Here is a 14,146-nt window from a genome sequence, read left to right on the forward strand (position 1 = left end):
CTGGGGGTCTCCGCAAGAGCAACAAGTGCTTTTAACCACCGAGCCATCTCCGCAGCCAAAATAAATTAAAAGCATCTGAAGAACGAAAACCCACGACCAGGTGGCTTTCGTGGTAAATTCTACCTAGTAGTTAGAAAGGCGTTAAATTTAATCCACGAGTGATGGCACACACCATAAGTGTGTGTGTGTGTGTGTGTGTGTGTGCGCGCGCGCGCGCGTGTGCGCTTGGGAGGCAGAAGCAGGAGAATCTCTGCGAGCCTGTCCCCAAAACACCAGGAGGAAGATAAGTAAGTAGCCGCGTTTTGGCCTTTGCAGAGTCCGTCACACGGCTGACAGTGAGCAGTCACTTAACTAAGTAAGTGACAAGTCAGAGAGTGAAAGTTAAAATGTCAAACAATGCCAGTGATCTCCAGTCCTGAATGAAAAAAGGTCCTTTTCTATATAGCCTTCGCTAAGCCTCCCGTCAACTCCGTAAGGTCCGCCCTTGAATCTTGCCCTCCTTATCTGGACCCTCCTGCTTTAGTTTTACGGTCCCTCCCTCAGGCCGGCCTCACCCGCAGCTATGCTCTTTGACCCCGCCCCTACTCCCTCCCTCCCGCCCTCCTTTAACCCCGCCTCCAAAACGCTCCGCTGTCGTCCTCCTCCAACCACGTCCCATCCCTTTCTAGCCCTCGCTCGGCCCCGCCCATCCCGGCTCACTCTTCCTTTGGCCCCGCCTCCGGCCACACCCCCTTCTGCTCTGCTCCGCGCTTTGCTCTCCCCTACCCCCTCCCGGCCCGAGGGCGTGGTCTGCCGCCTAGAGGGCACGTCGACGTCCGCACGCCGGGGCGGGGCCTGGCGAGCGCGTGTGGAGCGTGGGTTCGCGCACCCGCCGCGGGTCTCCGGCGCCGGTGGCGCGCTGTTCCCCGAGAACCGATCAGCTGCGGAAGCTGCGGGTCGCCGCCCGCCCGCCTTGGCTCGGTGCCTGCGCGCGCCCGGGAGCGGGCCGGGCCCGCCATGGCTCACCGCTGCCTGCTGCTGTGGGGCCGGGCCGGCTGTCGTCGCGGCCTCCCTCCGCTGCTCGTGCCCAGCGGCTGCCTGGGTCCCGGCCGGCGGCCCTGTCTCCGCACGGTGAGTCCCGCGTCGTCGCTGCTCCCTCCGGCCGGCTTCCGGCTCGGGCGCAGGTGTCAAGGTCACCGGCCCGGGACGCGTGACGGCCGGAGCCTCCTGGTCCCCGCGGGCCGAGTTTCTCCTGACCCCCGGCCTGTGGGCGGGCCGCGCTGCCGTCAGTGGCGCCGGGAGCCCGGGAAGGTCACGCCTCGGCTTTGCTGGTTTTCGTGGTACTGGAAAACTACGGACTAGTGGGCTGCATCGACGGGCTGGAGGGGAGAGAGAGGCCCGTGGGACCTCCCTTTCTCATCTGTTGAATAGCGAGGGCCGTTGCTGGCATCCTGAATCCACACGGGCAAAGACCACTGGTGTCAGAATGTATATTGTTCAGGGCAAGGCCTATGTATTTTGTTGCATAACAGCGCCTGTCAGGAGGCTTCGCTGCTGGTGTAGGGCCACACATGACCTGGTACATTTTATTGAAGTGTGTGATGCTGTGTTGGCAGGACCATGACACAGCTTCTTGCCAGCCCAGCACAGGTTTTACCCAGAGGTACATAGCATGGCGGTTGAGGAGCGCGATTGGTCACTGGAACTTGGCTTGACCACTGACTGGCTGGTGCCCTTGAAGTCGTTATTCCAGCCCCTTCCCTTAGAAGTTGGAGGGAATAGTACAGCAGCCTTTCAGTGTCTTTGGGAGATTGATTCCAGGAGACTTACCAGGATCAGGATGCACACCCACTTTGTGCCTTGCTTTTTGTTTTGTTTGGGGATTTTTTGAGATGTCTTACTGTGTAGCCCAGGCTAACCTGAATCTCCCATCTGGTCCTCCCAATCAGCCTGGCTCGTCACTTTTACATTCATCTCTAGATTATTTCAATACTCACGTGATGTTAATAGCAAATAGGTTTTAAGTTTTATACCCTAGCATTCAAGGAATAATAACCAAAACCCAACCCAACCAACCATCAACCAGACAACCCCTCCCCTCATAGGAAACAACAAAACCCAATCAACCTCAGATATTCTTCATTGCTGAGGTTGGTCTTGAACTCTTGGTTATCTGTCTCCCATCTCAAGTAGAGGGGTTACGGTTATGCACTACCACACCAATTAATGTAATTTCTTTTTCCTTTTCTGAGTGGTTTCACCAGTGGTTGGTGGGTATGAGAAAGGAAGCCACCGGTAAGGATTGCTGAGGCTACCTGTGTTTGTGACACTTACTTTGAAGCTCATTTGTAGTCTTTGTGTTTATTTCTGAGTCCACATCTTTCTACGCTGTACTGCCCTGTTGTAGGCCACCTGTTCAGTGTTTGACCATTCTCCCATCTTACCTTTATCATCTGATCCCTTTTATAGCTAGTGGACATTGAACTCAGGGATCTGCCTTGTGAGGTTGAATCTAGTCTAAAAGGCCTTTAGTGGGGCTGTTGTCCCTGTGAGTCACCAGTGAATGCTGAGACACAAGGAAGCCCTTGTTGCAGACAGCCACAGCTAATTGGTATGTGTGTGAGTGACAGTGACCTATATACCCCTGGACTGGGTAGGGGCACCTGAACATTTCTCTGCTTTACAGGATGTACGTAGCCCAGGATGACCTTGAACATGTTATCCTCCTGCCTCAGTTTCCTGAGTGTTGGAATTACAAGTGTGGTACCCATGCCTGGTTATTATGTGCTGTTGGAGCATCAAACAGGGCTCTGCACATTCTAGACAAGCACTCCACCATAAACATAAAGCATTTAGAAGCGACAGATCTTTGTGGAGTGTAACGTGTGTGCATAGCTCCATGCCAAGCTGTAAAGACTTCTGTCATGTATCGTGGTATGAAGAAATATTCCCCTTGCCTCTGCGCTGTCCTCATTTCTCTATAGTTGATCCTCTACATCTGTACTTTTGGGTTGAGAATATTGAACCCAGGGAACCTAACCTCCTGGAAAATACAGTAGAGTTCCTGGAAGCTGTAGTCTAACAACAACTTATAGAACAGTTCCCTTGTGTTAGATATTATAGTAATCTAAAGGTGATGAGTGAAGTACTACTTCCTGTCTATTCATTTATTAGCTGATGAGCATTTGAATTGTTACCATTTAGTAAAAATAGTAGTAAACTATGAATGATGTAGCTGAGAGAGAGAGAATGTGTGAATGATTCTGAAGTCATGTATTCTGGTTTTTTGAGGGGAAAGAGTCCAGTTGCTAGGTCCTATGGCATTACATTTTAACACTTATTTGCTGTATTTTAAGTGTGTGAACACACATGTGTGTGCTTATGTACACATGTGCGTACCATGGCACTCATGTGGAGGTCAGAGGACATCTTGTGGGAGTTGGTTCTCTGCTTCCACCACATGAGTTCTGGGAATTGAACTTAGGGTGTTGGTCTTGGTGGCAAGTGTCCTTACCTTCACCCACCATGCTCTCTCACTGGCCCCCCTGTGTTAAACATGTTGACAATGGCCAACCTGTGTTCCAAAGAGGCTTGGCCATTTTACATCTCATCAGCAGTGTGCAAGGGCTTGTGTCTCCCTATTTTCTCACAGCGCCTGTCTTTGTGATGGAGCCAGCACACACAAGTGTGCGTGAGGCGTCTTACTGGATGCTGCTGCTCTGTTTTTCTCATAGACCATAAAGGAGACAATGGTGATCTTCAGTCACTAACACAGATGAACCTCTTTTTTGGCATCATCAACCTCTGCAAGTAACAATTTGTGGTGCTGGGGTCAGACCCAAGGCCAACACATGCTAAGTTCTTTCCTGTGGAGCTGCCTCCCAGCCCCCAAACAACTTTTTCATAACATGTTTGAAGCAGAGATGTATCCGTAGTGGACTTTGCTGTGGCTGTGAGACTCATCTGGATGACAGCCCATCTTTCAAGTATGGTTAGCAGCTGGCTAGTGTAAGGATTGTCAGTGACATTTAGCCCTGACTCTCTCATTCCAGAAGTGAGATAAAGTTGGCATTGTTTACAAGCAGCATTGCCTTGTAACTTCAGGTAAGTACCTGAAAATGAGCCAGCACGAATCAGCAGAGTGTTAGGAGTGAAGTCCTTTCCCTCTGTTTTGTAAAATAGTCCTCATGCTCTTATTTGATGTCACGTTGCAGCTTTATCAATACGCCACCGTGCAAACGACAGCCAGCAGAAATTCTCTTCTGAGGGATGTAATTGCTGCTTATCAAAGATTCTGTTCTCGACCTCCCAAAGGTAAGTGCTTCGGTCTGATTCAGTGCGTGTGTTCTTGTTAAAGGCATGCGCCCTCGGAGAGGGACTTCTGATGTGGGTAAGTAGGCCGAGTTCAGGATGACTAGCTGTTGTCTGCTGTGTCTACATCCTGACTTCACCTTTTCTCTGATGGTAGCAGGGAAGTCTGTCATTGACAAGTGAACATCTTATGGTGATGAAACTGACACTCTGGGTTGTGAGCTGTATCATTTAGACTTTGATGCATTTCTACGCGAGGAATATTATGGTTTCTAGTGCTGTGTCAGCAGCCTTATAATTATACACACAAAACCTGAGGAACTTGAGTGTGAAGATTTTTTTTTTCCTAACAGGATTTGAAAAATACTTTCCTAACGGGAAAAATGGAAAAAAGGCTAGTGAAACTAAGGAAGCTGTTGGAGAGAAAAAAGGTAAATTAATATGATGTTTCTACCAGAGAAAGAGTGGCCAGAAGTTGTAGTCACACACACCCAAAGTTCAGTAGACTCTGTTTTACTCCTTGGTTCTCTTTTTGTATTTCCTGTTATTCTGTACATTGAAGTAGTTCAAATTCATCTTAGAGCGATACTGACTGACCAAACTAAAACTTCTTGGTAGGTTACCTTGACACATACTTTAAAGTCTTAGAAGCCCAGCACAGGCAGTTTACTTGACATTTATTGTGGGATAGTGCAGGCTTTTTTAAAAATAAAGATGATGGTGATGGTGTGATAATTTGGCTTTTCGAGACAGGGTTTTTCTCTATAGCTCTGGCTATCCTGAACTTGCTCTGTAGACCATGCTGGCCTCAAACTCAGAGATCTGCTTTCCTCTGCCTTCTCAGTGCTGGAATTAAAGGCATACACCGCCACCACCTGGCTAAAGATTTATTTTAAATTATGTGTGTGTGGGTTTGTGCGCTTGTTAGTACAGGTGCCTGCGGAGTTCAGGAGAGACCATCAAATCTCCCGTTGTTGTTGGTATAGGTGGTTGTGAGCTACTTGATGGGGGTGACGTGGGTTCAGGGAACCAACTTGGGTCCTCTGGAAGAGTAGGAAGTACTCTACAACCATTGAGCCATCTCTCTAGTTCCATAGTACAGTGTTTTAAATTTAAAATTTAAAACTGAAAATTGAAATTCTAAACCTTAAGAGAGCTCTGTCTATGACTTAGAGAAGGTTTTCTTTTCTTTTTCTGTTTTTTGTTTTTCAAGACAGGGTTTTTTTTTTGTGTAGCCTTGGCTGTTCTGGACTCACTTTGTAGATCAGGCTGATCCCCAACTCACAGAGATCTGCCTGCCTCTGCCTCGCTGGGATTATAGGCGTGCGCCACCACACCAGGCTAAAGAAGGTTTCTTAAGGCTGGTCAGGTGGACAGATCTTGTGGCATCAGGTCTTCTGCTCCAGTTTCATAAGTATTCTGCTGTTTAACACAATATTTGATACTGGCATCCAGCTGGTATCCCAATCTTTGGCCTTTTGTTGGTGGTGGTTCTGGGTACGGAACCCGGGCCCTCACCTGTGCTAAGCTGGTCTACTGTTGAGTGGCATCCCCAGGCCTTGTTTTTAAATGGGCCCAGACCCCAGGCTCTGGGTTGCAGTGTTGGCTGCATGCGCAGCGCTGTAGGGTTCCTCAAAGGCACAGTCCAAGAGTCGGCCGGCACACCAGTGATTGATGAACAGTGTATTACAGCCTTCGGACGCTGTCATGTCGCAGAGTAGTTAGGAATATCGCCACCCAGCCTGCACTGTGCCAACTCTATTTCTTAGTGCTGTGTCTCGTCGGGTGGCCTGAGCTGATGTGTGTCACATCTGCCTCTGTGCAGGCAGTAGTTTAGAGAGTGAGTCATGAAGCCACTGAGGGTGACAGACAGCTGTGGCCTTACCTCCTGATCTGTGAGAGAGGTTGCTTCGTGGTAGGTGGTGACATTAGAATGGTACTTGTAGGTCACTGGAAAGAAAGAGAAGTGGCAGAATCGATGACTACATTGGCTCCTTTACAAAGGGCCAGATCCTTGGGGAGCGGGGCTTAAGTAACAAACTGGTCACCTCAAGTTCTGGAGGCCACCACACCTGGTCTGTGTGGTGCTGGGAGCCCAGCCCTCAGTTTTGTGGGTGTTGGCCAACACTGCCGAGTTACACCTCCAGCCCAGCTCACACATTTTAACTTTGAATGAGGACTCAGGAGTTTAAACCTACCCCTCTTTGTTCACAGGTGTCACACGGCAACAAATTACCCAGCAAGTTCCTTAGCTCAGGTTTTCCTGTATGAGATGGACGTAACAGTAGCAGTCTTCTGGGGTATTGGATTACTGTGTATATTTCTTTAGGTCATTGTAGGCAGGTGTTGGAGCCTCTGGGCTGTTGTCACTTTGTATTAATGTCCTTCCTCATAGTGTTTTATGCAGTAACTGGTGTGTAGCCACTCAGTGGTTTCCTTTAGGTCCTCAGTCCCGTGTGGAGCTGTGCAGGCCTTGTGAGGTGCTGCCTCCTGGACATGCTGCTCTCTGTTTGTGACAGAATCACAACCATCTGGCCCCCGGTCTTCTGGAGGTACAGGTGGTGGGGGCGGGAAGCGCCGTGGCAAGAAAGAAGACTCACACTGGTGGTCCAGGTTCCAGAAGGTTTGATTTCAAACTGTTGGCTTTTGGGATTGGGTTGGTGGCCCCAAGAAAATCCCACATAGGACACAGATCTTATTTCCTCACAGAAACTGTGTGTCCCTTTCTGTCTAGGGTGACTTTCCATGGGATGACAAGGATTTCAGGATGTACTTTCTTTGGACTTCTCTTTTTTGGGGTGGAGTCATGATCTACTTCTTGTTCAAGAGCTCTGGGCGAGAAATCACATGGAAAGACTTTGTCAATAACTACCTTTCTAAAGGAGTGGTAAGTAGTGTCGGGGCTTGGGGCTGTTGAGTTCAGAAGGTTAAAGCAGTTCCGTAGACCACAGAGTGGCCAACGCTCACCTAGCCACACTGTCCATCGTAAAGTAACAGTTTGCATACTGGATATTTTCTTGAAATTTTTAGTAAACTTACAGTTATTACAGTGTGCAGAGGTCACAGAACAACCTTGTGGACTCTTCCATCTGTATGTGGGTCTCAAGGAATGTGCTCAGATTGTCAGGCTTGTGTTCCAAGCACCTTCATTTGCTGAACCATCTTCCTGGCTCCAGAGTCTTAAATTTCATGTTTCTATTGTTTCCTGTACCTGGGGTTGTAAGAATTGTTGATGAATCCAGTGTTATGAAAGTTTTGTGCTTTATTTTCTTCTGATAGTTAGATAGTCTTAGGTCTTTGATTTGAGTTAATTTTCCATAGAGCTAAGTAAGGGATTTATACAGTTACATAAAGTTCAATGCCATTGTTCTGTATAATATCCAGGTTTTTTTTTTGTTTGTTTGTTTGTTTTGGTTTTTTTTTCTTATTGAAAACAGTTTTTTCCATATAATATATTCTGGCTATACTTTCCCTTGCCCCAGATCCTCCTTGCCTCCTCACCTGTCCAACTCCATGGTTTCTTTCTCTCTTTTAGAAAACAAACAGGCAAAAACAAACAAAAGCAAAAGAAACATAGATATGTTGAATTATGGCATTAGTAAGGGCCTTTTCTTATACCCACTCTAGCTCCCAAATAATAGACACAGAAACCTATTATTTATTCAGCAAGCTTTAAGCTCTATAAATGGGCAGATACTCACTTATTCTAACACAGTTATGTTCATCTGGCCACCTCCGAGGCAAACACCGTTTTGCTTTCAGCATTCCTTCCCAGACAGAGCAGTTACCCACTCTCTCAGTTTCTCTGGAACACCCTTACTTTCAGTTTGTCAGCGTCATTTTGCAGACTTACTGAAAAGCAGCACATGAGAAATAAACATGTCTTAAAGGATTCCTGCTGTCACTGCTCTTCACATGTGGTATTTCAAGAGCATTATTAGAAGTGAGGTGGAAAGAATGTCATTAAGAATCAGAATATAGGGCAGGCAGGATGGCTCTGTGGTTAAAAACATTTGCTATGAAACCTGATGACTTGAATTTAATCCAAGGAGCCATGTGAAGTGGAAGGAGAGCGACCTCCACAGAGTTGCCCCTCCTTATGCATGCTGTGGCATGCTAATGCCTCCCCCATACCTCCCCTCTCTTTATCTCACATATGAAACTGATAGGAATAATAATGACTCGAAACACAGATAGAATTAGGAGAGTACAGAAAACAAGTATATACTATTTGATGTTCAGGGAAAATGAAAAAAGTAAAATCTTGTAACACTAAGTGTTAGAGAGGAGTAAGAATCCTTGTTGGAGAAGAGTGTAAACTGGAGAGCTGCCGTGGAGAACAGCTTGACAGGAAACTGAAGGACTGTATAGTCTGGAACTCATTCTTGTGTGTCTGTCTGTGTATCCAATGCATCCTAGAAGAACATCTGAAGAGGTATTCCAGAAGTTCTCTACAGGGATGTTCATTGCAGCATTCGGTAGGACTGTGTACAGACTGAGACAGCCTAACTTTTCATGAGCATGGTGGGTAACTTGGAGTGTGCTTGTCCAGCACAAGGGTCCAAGAATCAAAATGCCAGTGTAGGTAAACCTTGCAAACGTAACGATGGGAGGAAAAGGAAAGGTGAATAAGAACAGCCACCTAGAAAGCCTGAAAGCAGGCCAGAGTGAATGTAGATGTCACTCAGGGTTATGTGTGTAGGGGTACTCTATGTAGTTCAGCCCAGCGTCATGTTTGAGACAGGGTGGCTCCCCAGCATTAGAGGTGTCATTCTGTTATTGTTTAGATTAAGATGTCATATGCCTTTTTGAAGAAGGTTTATTTGTTTTTACGTGTGTCAATGAGTATCTGCATTTATGTCTGCACCATGCGTGCACCTGGTCCAGAAGTCAGAAGAGCTGGCTAACTGGGGCTGGAGATCCAGGTGGTTGGGATCCACTGTGTCATGCTGGGAACGGAATCCAGATCATGAGCAAAAGCAGCAGGTGCTCTTCACCACTGAGCCACCTCTCACGTACTGTCACCCCTCCACCTTATTCTCACACAGGAACTTGCTGTTGAGAGTGGGCTGGCTCTGCCTCCCAAGAGCTGGGATTAGAAGCATGCATCAGCATGCCCAGCCTGCCGTACACCTTTAAGAAATGACAGTAAAATAGCATCTCAAGGATTTTCTGAAGACTCGTGTTTAAATATTTGTGTTTTTGACATTCTAGGTGGACAGACTAGAAGTTGTCAACAAGCGCTTTGTTCGTGTGACCTTTACACCAGGAAAAACGCCAGTTGATGGGGTAAATTATCTTGTTAATTGGCCTGAGTTAGTACTAAGTTAACCTTTTTCAGGCTCAGAACTGACAAGAAAACATCCCTTGCATTGTGTTAGATGTGTACAGTGGGGACAGTGGGATCAGGTGTGACAAAGGTGTGACACTCTCTGACACCAGCTGGTGTGTGCATGTGCTGATGTGTGGAGAGGCTTTGGTGTCGGCTGGGTTTGGTAGTCATTCTAGTTTTATACCTAGGACACAGTGAGGAAGAGCTCAGTTTTCAGTATTCCAAAATAAGATTGTTGAAGACTGAAAATCATTTGTTCAGTTGGGGAAATGTTAAAATTTGAATTCCATGTGTGTTGAGGTGGTTTCTTTCAAATCAGTTTAGGATTCTCCCTGTTAATTTTTCTTCAACTTTTTTTGTGATATCCATTTGTTTTCCTAGTTTTGTTTATTTTTAAAACAGAGTTATTCTGTAACCCAGGCTGTCCTTGATCTCATGGTGGTCCTCATGCTTCAGCCCCTAAAAGTGCACAGGCATAGTTCATTACACCTGAATTTGCTAGTTTTGCCAGCAGAAGTGTCAGATGCATAGAGGAAGTTGTGAAGAGAGGTGGGAGGCTCCCAGGTGATGCTAGCCCTTCCTGGTCCAACCCTACTCTTACTACGTGGGTGTCTGCTGTCCTACTGTCCTCTGCCAGGGCCAGACTTTTCTTCCAGGCTGTTTCCTAACCATTATTCTGGTTGCATTAGGCATCCCCTTTTGGAGATCACTCTTTCCTGTCTGTTTCACCCTGTTAGTATTGTCCTTGGTACTATCTCCAAAGGACAACTTTGATAACAGAGAGGCCTCATTTTCTAGGACTTGCATGCACAAATGTTTGCATCTAAACTTTATAGCATTGTATTATTTTTATTTTTCCATTGTGCCACAGAAAAGGTTTATATCTCAAGGTTGTTGGTCTTGTTTGCTTGTTTTGTGATATTGGAGATTGGACCTGCAGTATCATAGGTGCTTAGCTAGTACTTTGCCACTGAGCTGTATCCCCAGCCCTGAATCTTAAGATCATAGTTGTCTCATGTGCACACTGTAATCCTAGTGCTTTAATCAGGGTCTCAGGGTCATTCTTGGCCTCATTGAATGTGTACAGGCTTTTCCCCATCACTGTTCGCCAGTAGATTATGAAGACTCTGTAGCATTTGCCATTGTATTCACCATGTTAAGTCATCTAGAACTAAGTATATAAGATACGGTATTCAGATACTGTCCCATTTCATAGAAGAGACTTGTGCATCTCAGATTTTGGTCTTCGATTTTCCTTGGATTTGGAATCATTTTCCTGTGGGTCCTGAGGGGCTTTTGTTTTTGTGTTGTCTTGTAGAAGAGCTGTCTCCCCCAGGTTCCTTAAGGTATTTGTCCCCAGGGTCCTCAAGAATTCCCTGGTCCTAGGTCTTAGAAAGGTAGTACCCAGCTAGCATTTCTGGTACTTTTCTGCTGGCCAAGTTTTGATTATCACAGTTACCCTGATCCTACTTCTTGGAGGATTCTCAAGGTTAATGAGTTAATGTACACACCAAGGGCTTAGAGCGGCCTCACAGTGTGTGCAGAGCTGACATGAGCTGCTACTGTTGTAGCATACTGGGTTTTACTTTGGAAATAGGCCCCTGAGAAATGGACAAGAAGAAAAGAGTCTTTGTTCATCTACTGAAAGAATTTTCTTTTCAGGTAGGTTTTTAAATTTCTTCTTTAAAAAAATGTTTATTTTGAGATTTTATTTTTAGTTTGTGTGTTTGGGTGTTTTGCCTGCATGTATGTCTGTGCACTGTGTACATGCAGTGTTTGTGAGGCCCCAGAGGAGGGATTTGGATCCTCTGGAACTGGAGTTAGGCATTGTTAGCCCATTATGTGTGTGCTGGGGATTGAACCTGGGTCCTATAGAAGAGCAGTCAGTGCTCTTAACTACTGGCCAGCTCTCTAATCTCAGTGTTGTTCCTTGGGCTTATGGTTCTCAAGCCAGTGAGGAATATTGCTAAGGAAGTGTTTACTTGCAAAGATTGCCACATGTTGTCACTAAGTTAAAAAAAAGTCACCATGTCTTTAAAACCAGGCTTTTATTTTTGTTGTTTTTTATTTATAGGTATTTAGTGTTTTCGAAAAATTCTTAACAGGTTAAATGCTTTAGAAAACCCAAAATTTTGTTTGTTCTTCCTTCTTAGGGTATTTGTGTTTTTGTTTTTATAGCAGTACGTCTGGTTTAATATCGGCAGTGTAGACACTTTTGAGCGGAATCTGGAGACTTTGCAGCAAGAATTGGGCATAGAAGGGGAGAACCGGGTACCTGTGGTCTACATTGCTGAAAGTGATGGGTAAGAAATCATTTTAAGTACATGATTTGTGCCAGATATGGTGCACATACCTATAATCCTAGCACTAGAAAGGCTGAAGCGAGAAGATTGCCATGAGTTAGAGGCCAGTTTTGGGTACATAGAAAGACCCTGCCTCAAAAAGCTGGAAAAACAAATAGATGATAAAAAGAAAACAGATTTGAGTACCATTTACTCTGCTGTATGCTGTTCACCATCCCTTGTCACCAAGTGACAGGGCTGTACATTTGAAGTCTTTTTTTTTTTTTTAATTTTTATTTATTTATTTATTTATTTATTTTTCAATGCAGTTTATTCAGGAACCTTGAACAATCCTCGGACCCTGGGGAAAGCCAGCCCACAGCTTAAATAGCCTCTGGGTAGCCAACCCAGGCGTGCCACGGGGGCAATGCAGATAGGTCCACATACATGGAAGCAAGCCAGATCCTCAGCCTTAGCCAAATGTGGAGTTGTTCGTGACAGAGAGCACTCACCATCGGGAAGGTGGAAGGCAGAAACCAGCTCCATCTTTAAGGCATAGCATTCCGCAGCTCTCTACAGTTCCCCCTTTTTGTTTTAGACGCATCAGGCAAGAGTAGAGGTCTGATCTCTGATATTAGAAATAAATTGGGACTTTGTACCGATGTTCATTTAGGTGTCATCCACCCAAAGAGCATCAGACCCGTCTGATACCTTTTTCTCAGAGGCGGGACCTGAAGTCTTTATTTTTAAGGTTTATTTGTTCATGTAGTCGTGTGAATGAGTGCTTTGTCTGTGTGTATACCTGCACACCAGAAGAAGGCATCAGATCCCATATCAGTGGTTGTAAACCACCACCACATGGTTGCTGGAAGTTGAACTGAGAACCTTGAAAGAATGGCCAGTGTTCTTAACGGCTGTGCCATCTCACCATTACAAACTGAGAAATAAATTATTAGTAATTTAGTTTTGGCACTTCTTTTCTGTGTGATTGTTTCTCTTCATTAAGCAGGGTTTAGAGTGTTAGGTCCAGTGTGCTGTCTTTGTATAGGTTTTGCATGAACAGCCATATATGAAGGAGTAGCATACTGCCTTTAGCTCTCACTTATCTTTATAGTGGATAGTTTTAAAGGATTTAAGAAATTCTTTCTGGCTGGGGAGATGGCTCAGTGGGTTAAAGCACTGGCTGGCATTCCCAGCACCCACATGGTAGTGCATAGCTAGCTATAATTCTAGTTCCTGGAGATCCATGCTCACTTCTGGCCTGTGTGAGCATGAGGCATGCACACGGTGCACAGACATCTGTTTAGACAAAACATTCATACACTTTAAAAAAGAAAAAATCCTTTCTTTGTCTTCAGGATTCCCTTTCTTAGGGTTTATCTGAATAACCGCACTTATAAATTGAACAAGTGCTCCTGTGTGTTGAGGGTATGTGGGCTGCAGATGTAGATTTGTAGTAGGCCACTCGCTCAGCATCATTGTGGTTGGTCATGGCGTGCATACCTGTAGTCCAGTGCTTAATGAAAATTAAATGCAGAGGTTAAGTCCATTTAATTGCCTGTGAGACAGCCAATTCTGCAGAGAAGTTGACACTATCATTTTTCTATATGTGAGAACAAACCAGCCCAAGAGCTAGTATGTTAATTGCACTGTTGGTATTACTCGTAGCTAGAGACTTCTGGGGTTGGGTTCTGTCGACTTCCCTCTTTCTAGTATGATGCCACATAGCTGATGAGATGCCTTTGTAAAAGATCTTAAGGTGGTTACCTAATTTGATAAGCTGGTATAGGTGAAGACTGCAATTAACACAGGTTGGATAGTCTGTGTGTGGTATGCCTGGGGCCTGAAATGTTTCAGGATTTGGAATGTCTCCATAGACTTTACTGATTGAGCATCCCTAGGCCAAAACTTGAAATACAGATTTCTCCAAAACTCTAAATTTTTAAAACGTATGTTGGCACTGAAAATTCTAGATTATCAGGCATTTCAGATTTCTGGTTTTAGATTATGGATGCTCATAAGTTCATTGCAATTTTCTATAAACTTGTTTCCAGTGCAGATTGTTTTCCCTTGGTTCTTTCTAACTGTTTAAAAACACATAAAAATATAGCATATTTGTACCCAAAAGTTATGTTAAATAAAAGTCATTAAGACAAAAGATAGGCTATACCCCTGGCTTTGAAGCATCTTTGTAGGCACCGTATTGGAGGGGTTCTGCTGGAAGAAAGCTGTGACGTGTGTT

The 14,146-nt window shown here is 45.3% G+C and overlaps 1 protein-coding gene across 2 annotated transcripts in view; it reads left to right on the forward strand.

Moving 5' to 3' along the window:
- The first annotated feature begins 813 nt into the window (after positions 1-813).
- Afg3l2 (AFG3 like matrix AAA peptidase subunit 2) overlaps positions 814-14,146 on the forward strand; it is a 36,019-nt gene continuing 22,686 nt past the window's right edge. The window contains exons 1-7 of one of the 2 annotated variants that reach the window (XM_060377139.1): positions 814-1,110; positions 4,194-4,293; positions 4,644-4,721; positions 6,810-6,913; positions 7,025-7,177; positions 9,505-9,579; positions 11,801-11,925. In XM_060377139.1, the coding sequence (XP_060233122.1) occupies positions 997-1,110; positions 4,194-4,293; positions 4,644-4,721; positions 6,810-6,913; positions 7,025-7,177; positions 9,505-9,579; positions 11,801-11,925 (749 nt within the window). In that variant the 5' untranslated portion in view covers positions 814-996. The remainder of the gene's footprint in view (positions 1,111-4,193; positions 4,294-4,643; positions 4,722-6,809; positions 6,914-7,024; positions 7,178-9,504; positions 9,580-11,800; positions 11,926-14,146) is intronic. The other variant, XM_060377140.1, reaches the window with a different exon arrangement.

The sequence above is a fragment of the Meriones unguiculatus genome, chromosome 2 (genome assembly GCF_030254825.1).
Source record: "Meriones unguiculatus strain TT.TT164.6M chromosome 2, Bangor_MerUng_6.1, whole genome shotgun sequence".
NCBI classification, from domain to species: Eukaryota; Metazoa; Chordata; class Mammalia; order Rodentia; family Muridae; genus Meriones; species Meriones unguiculatus.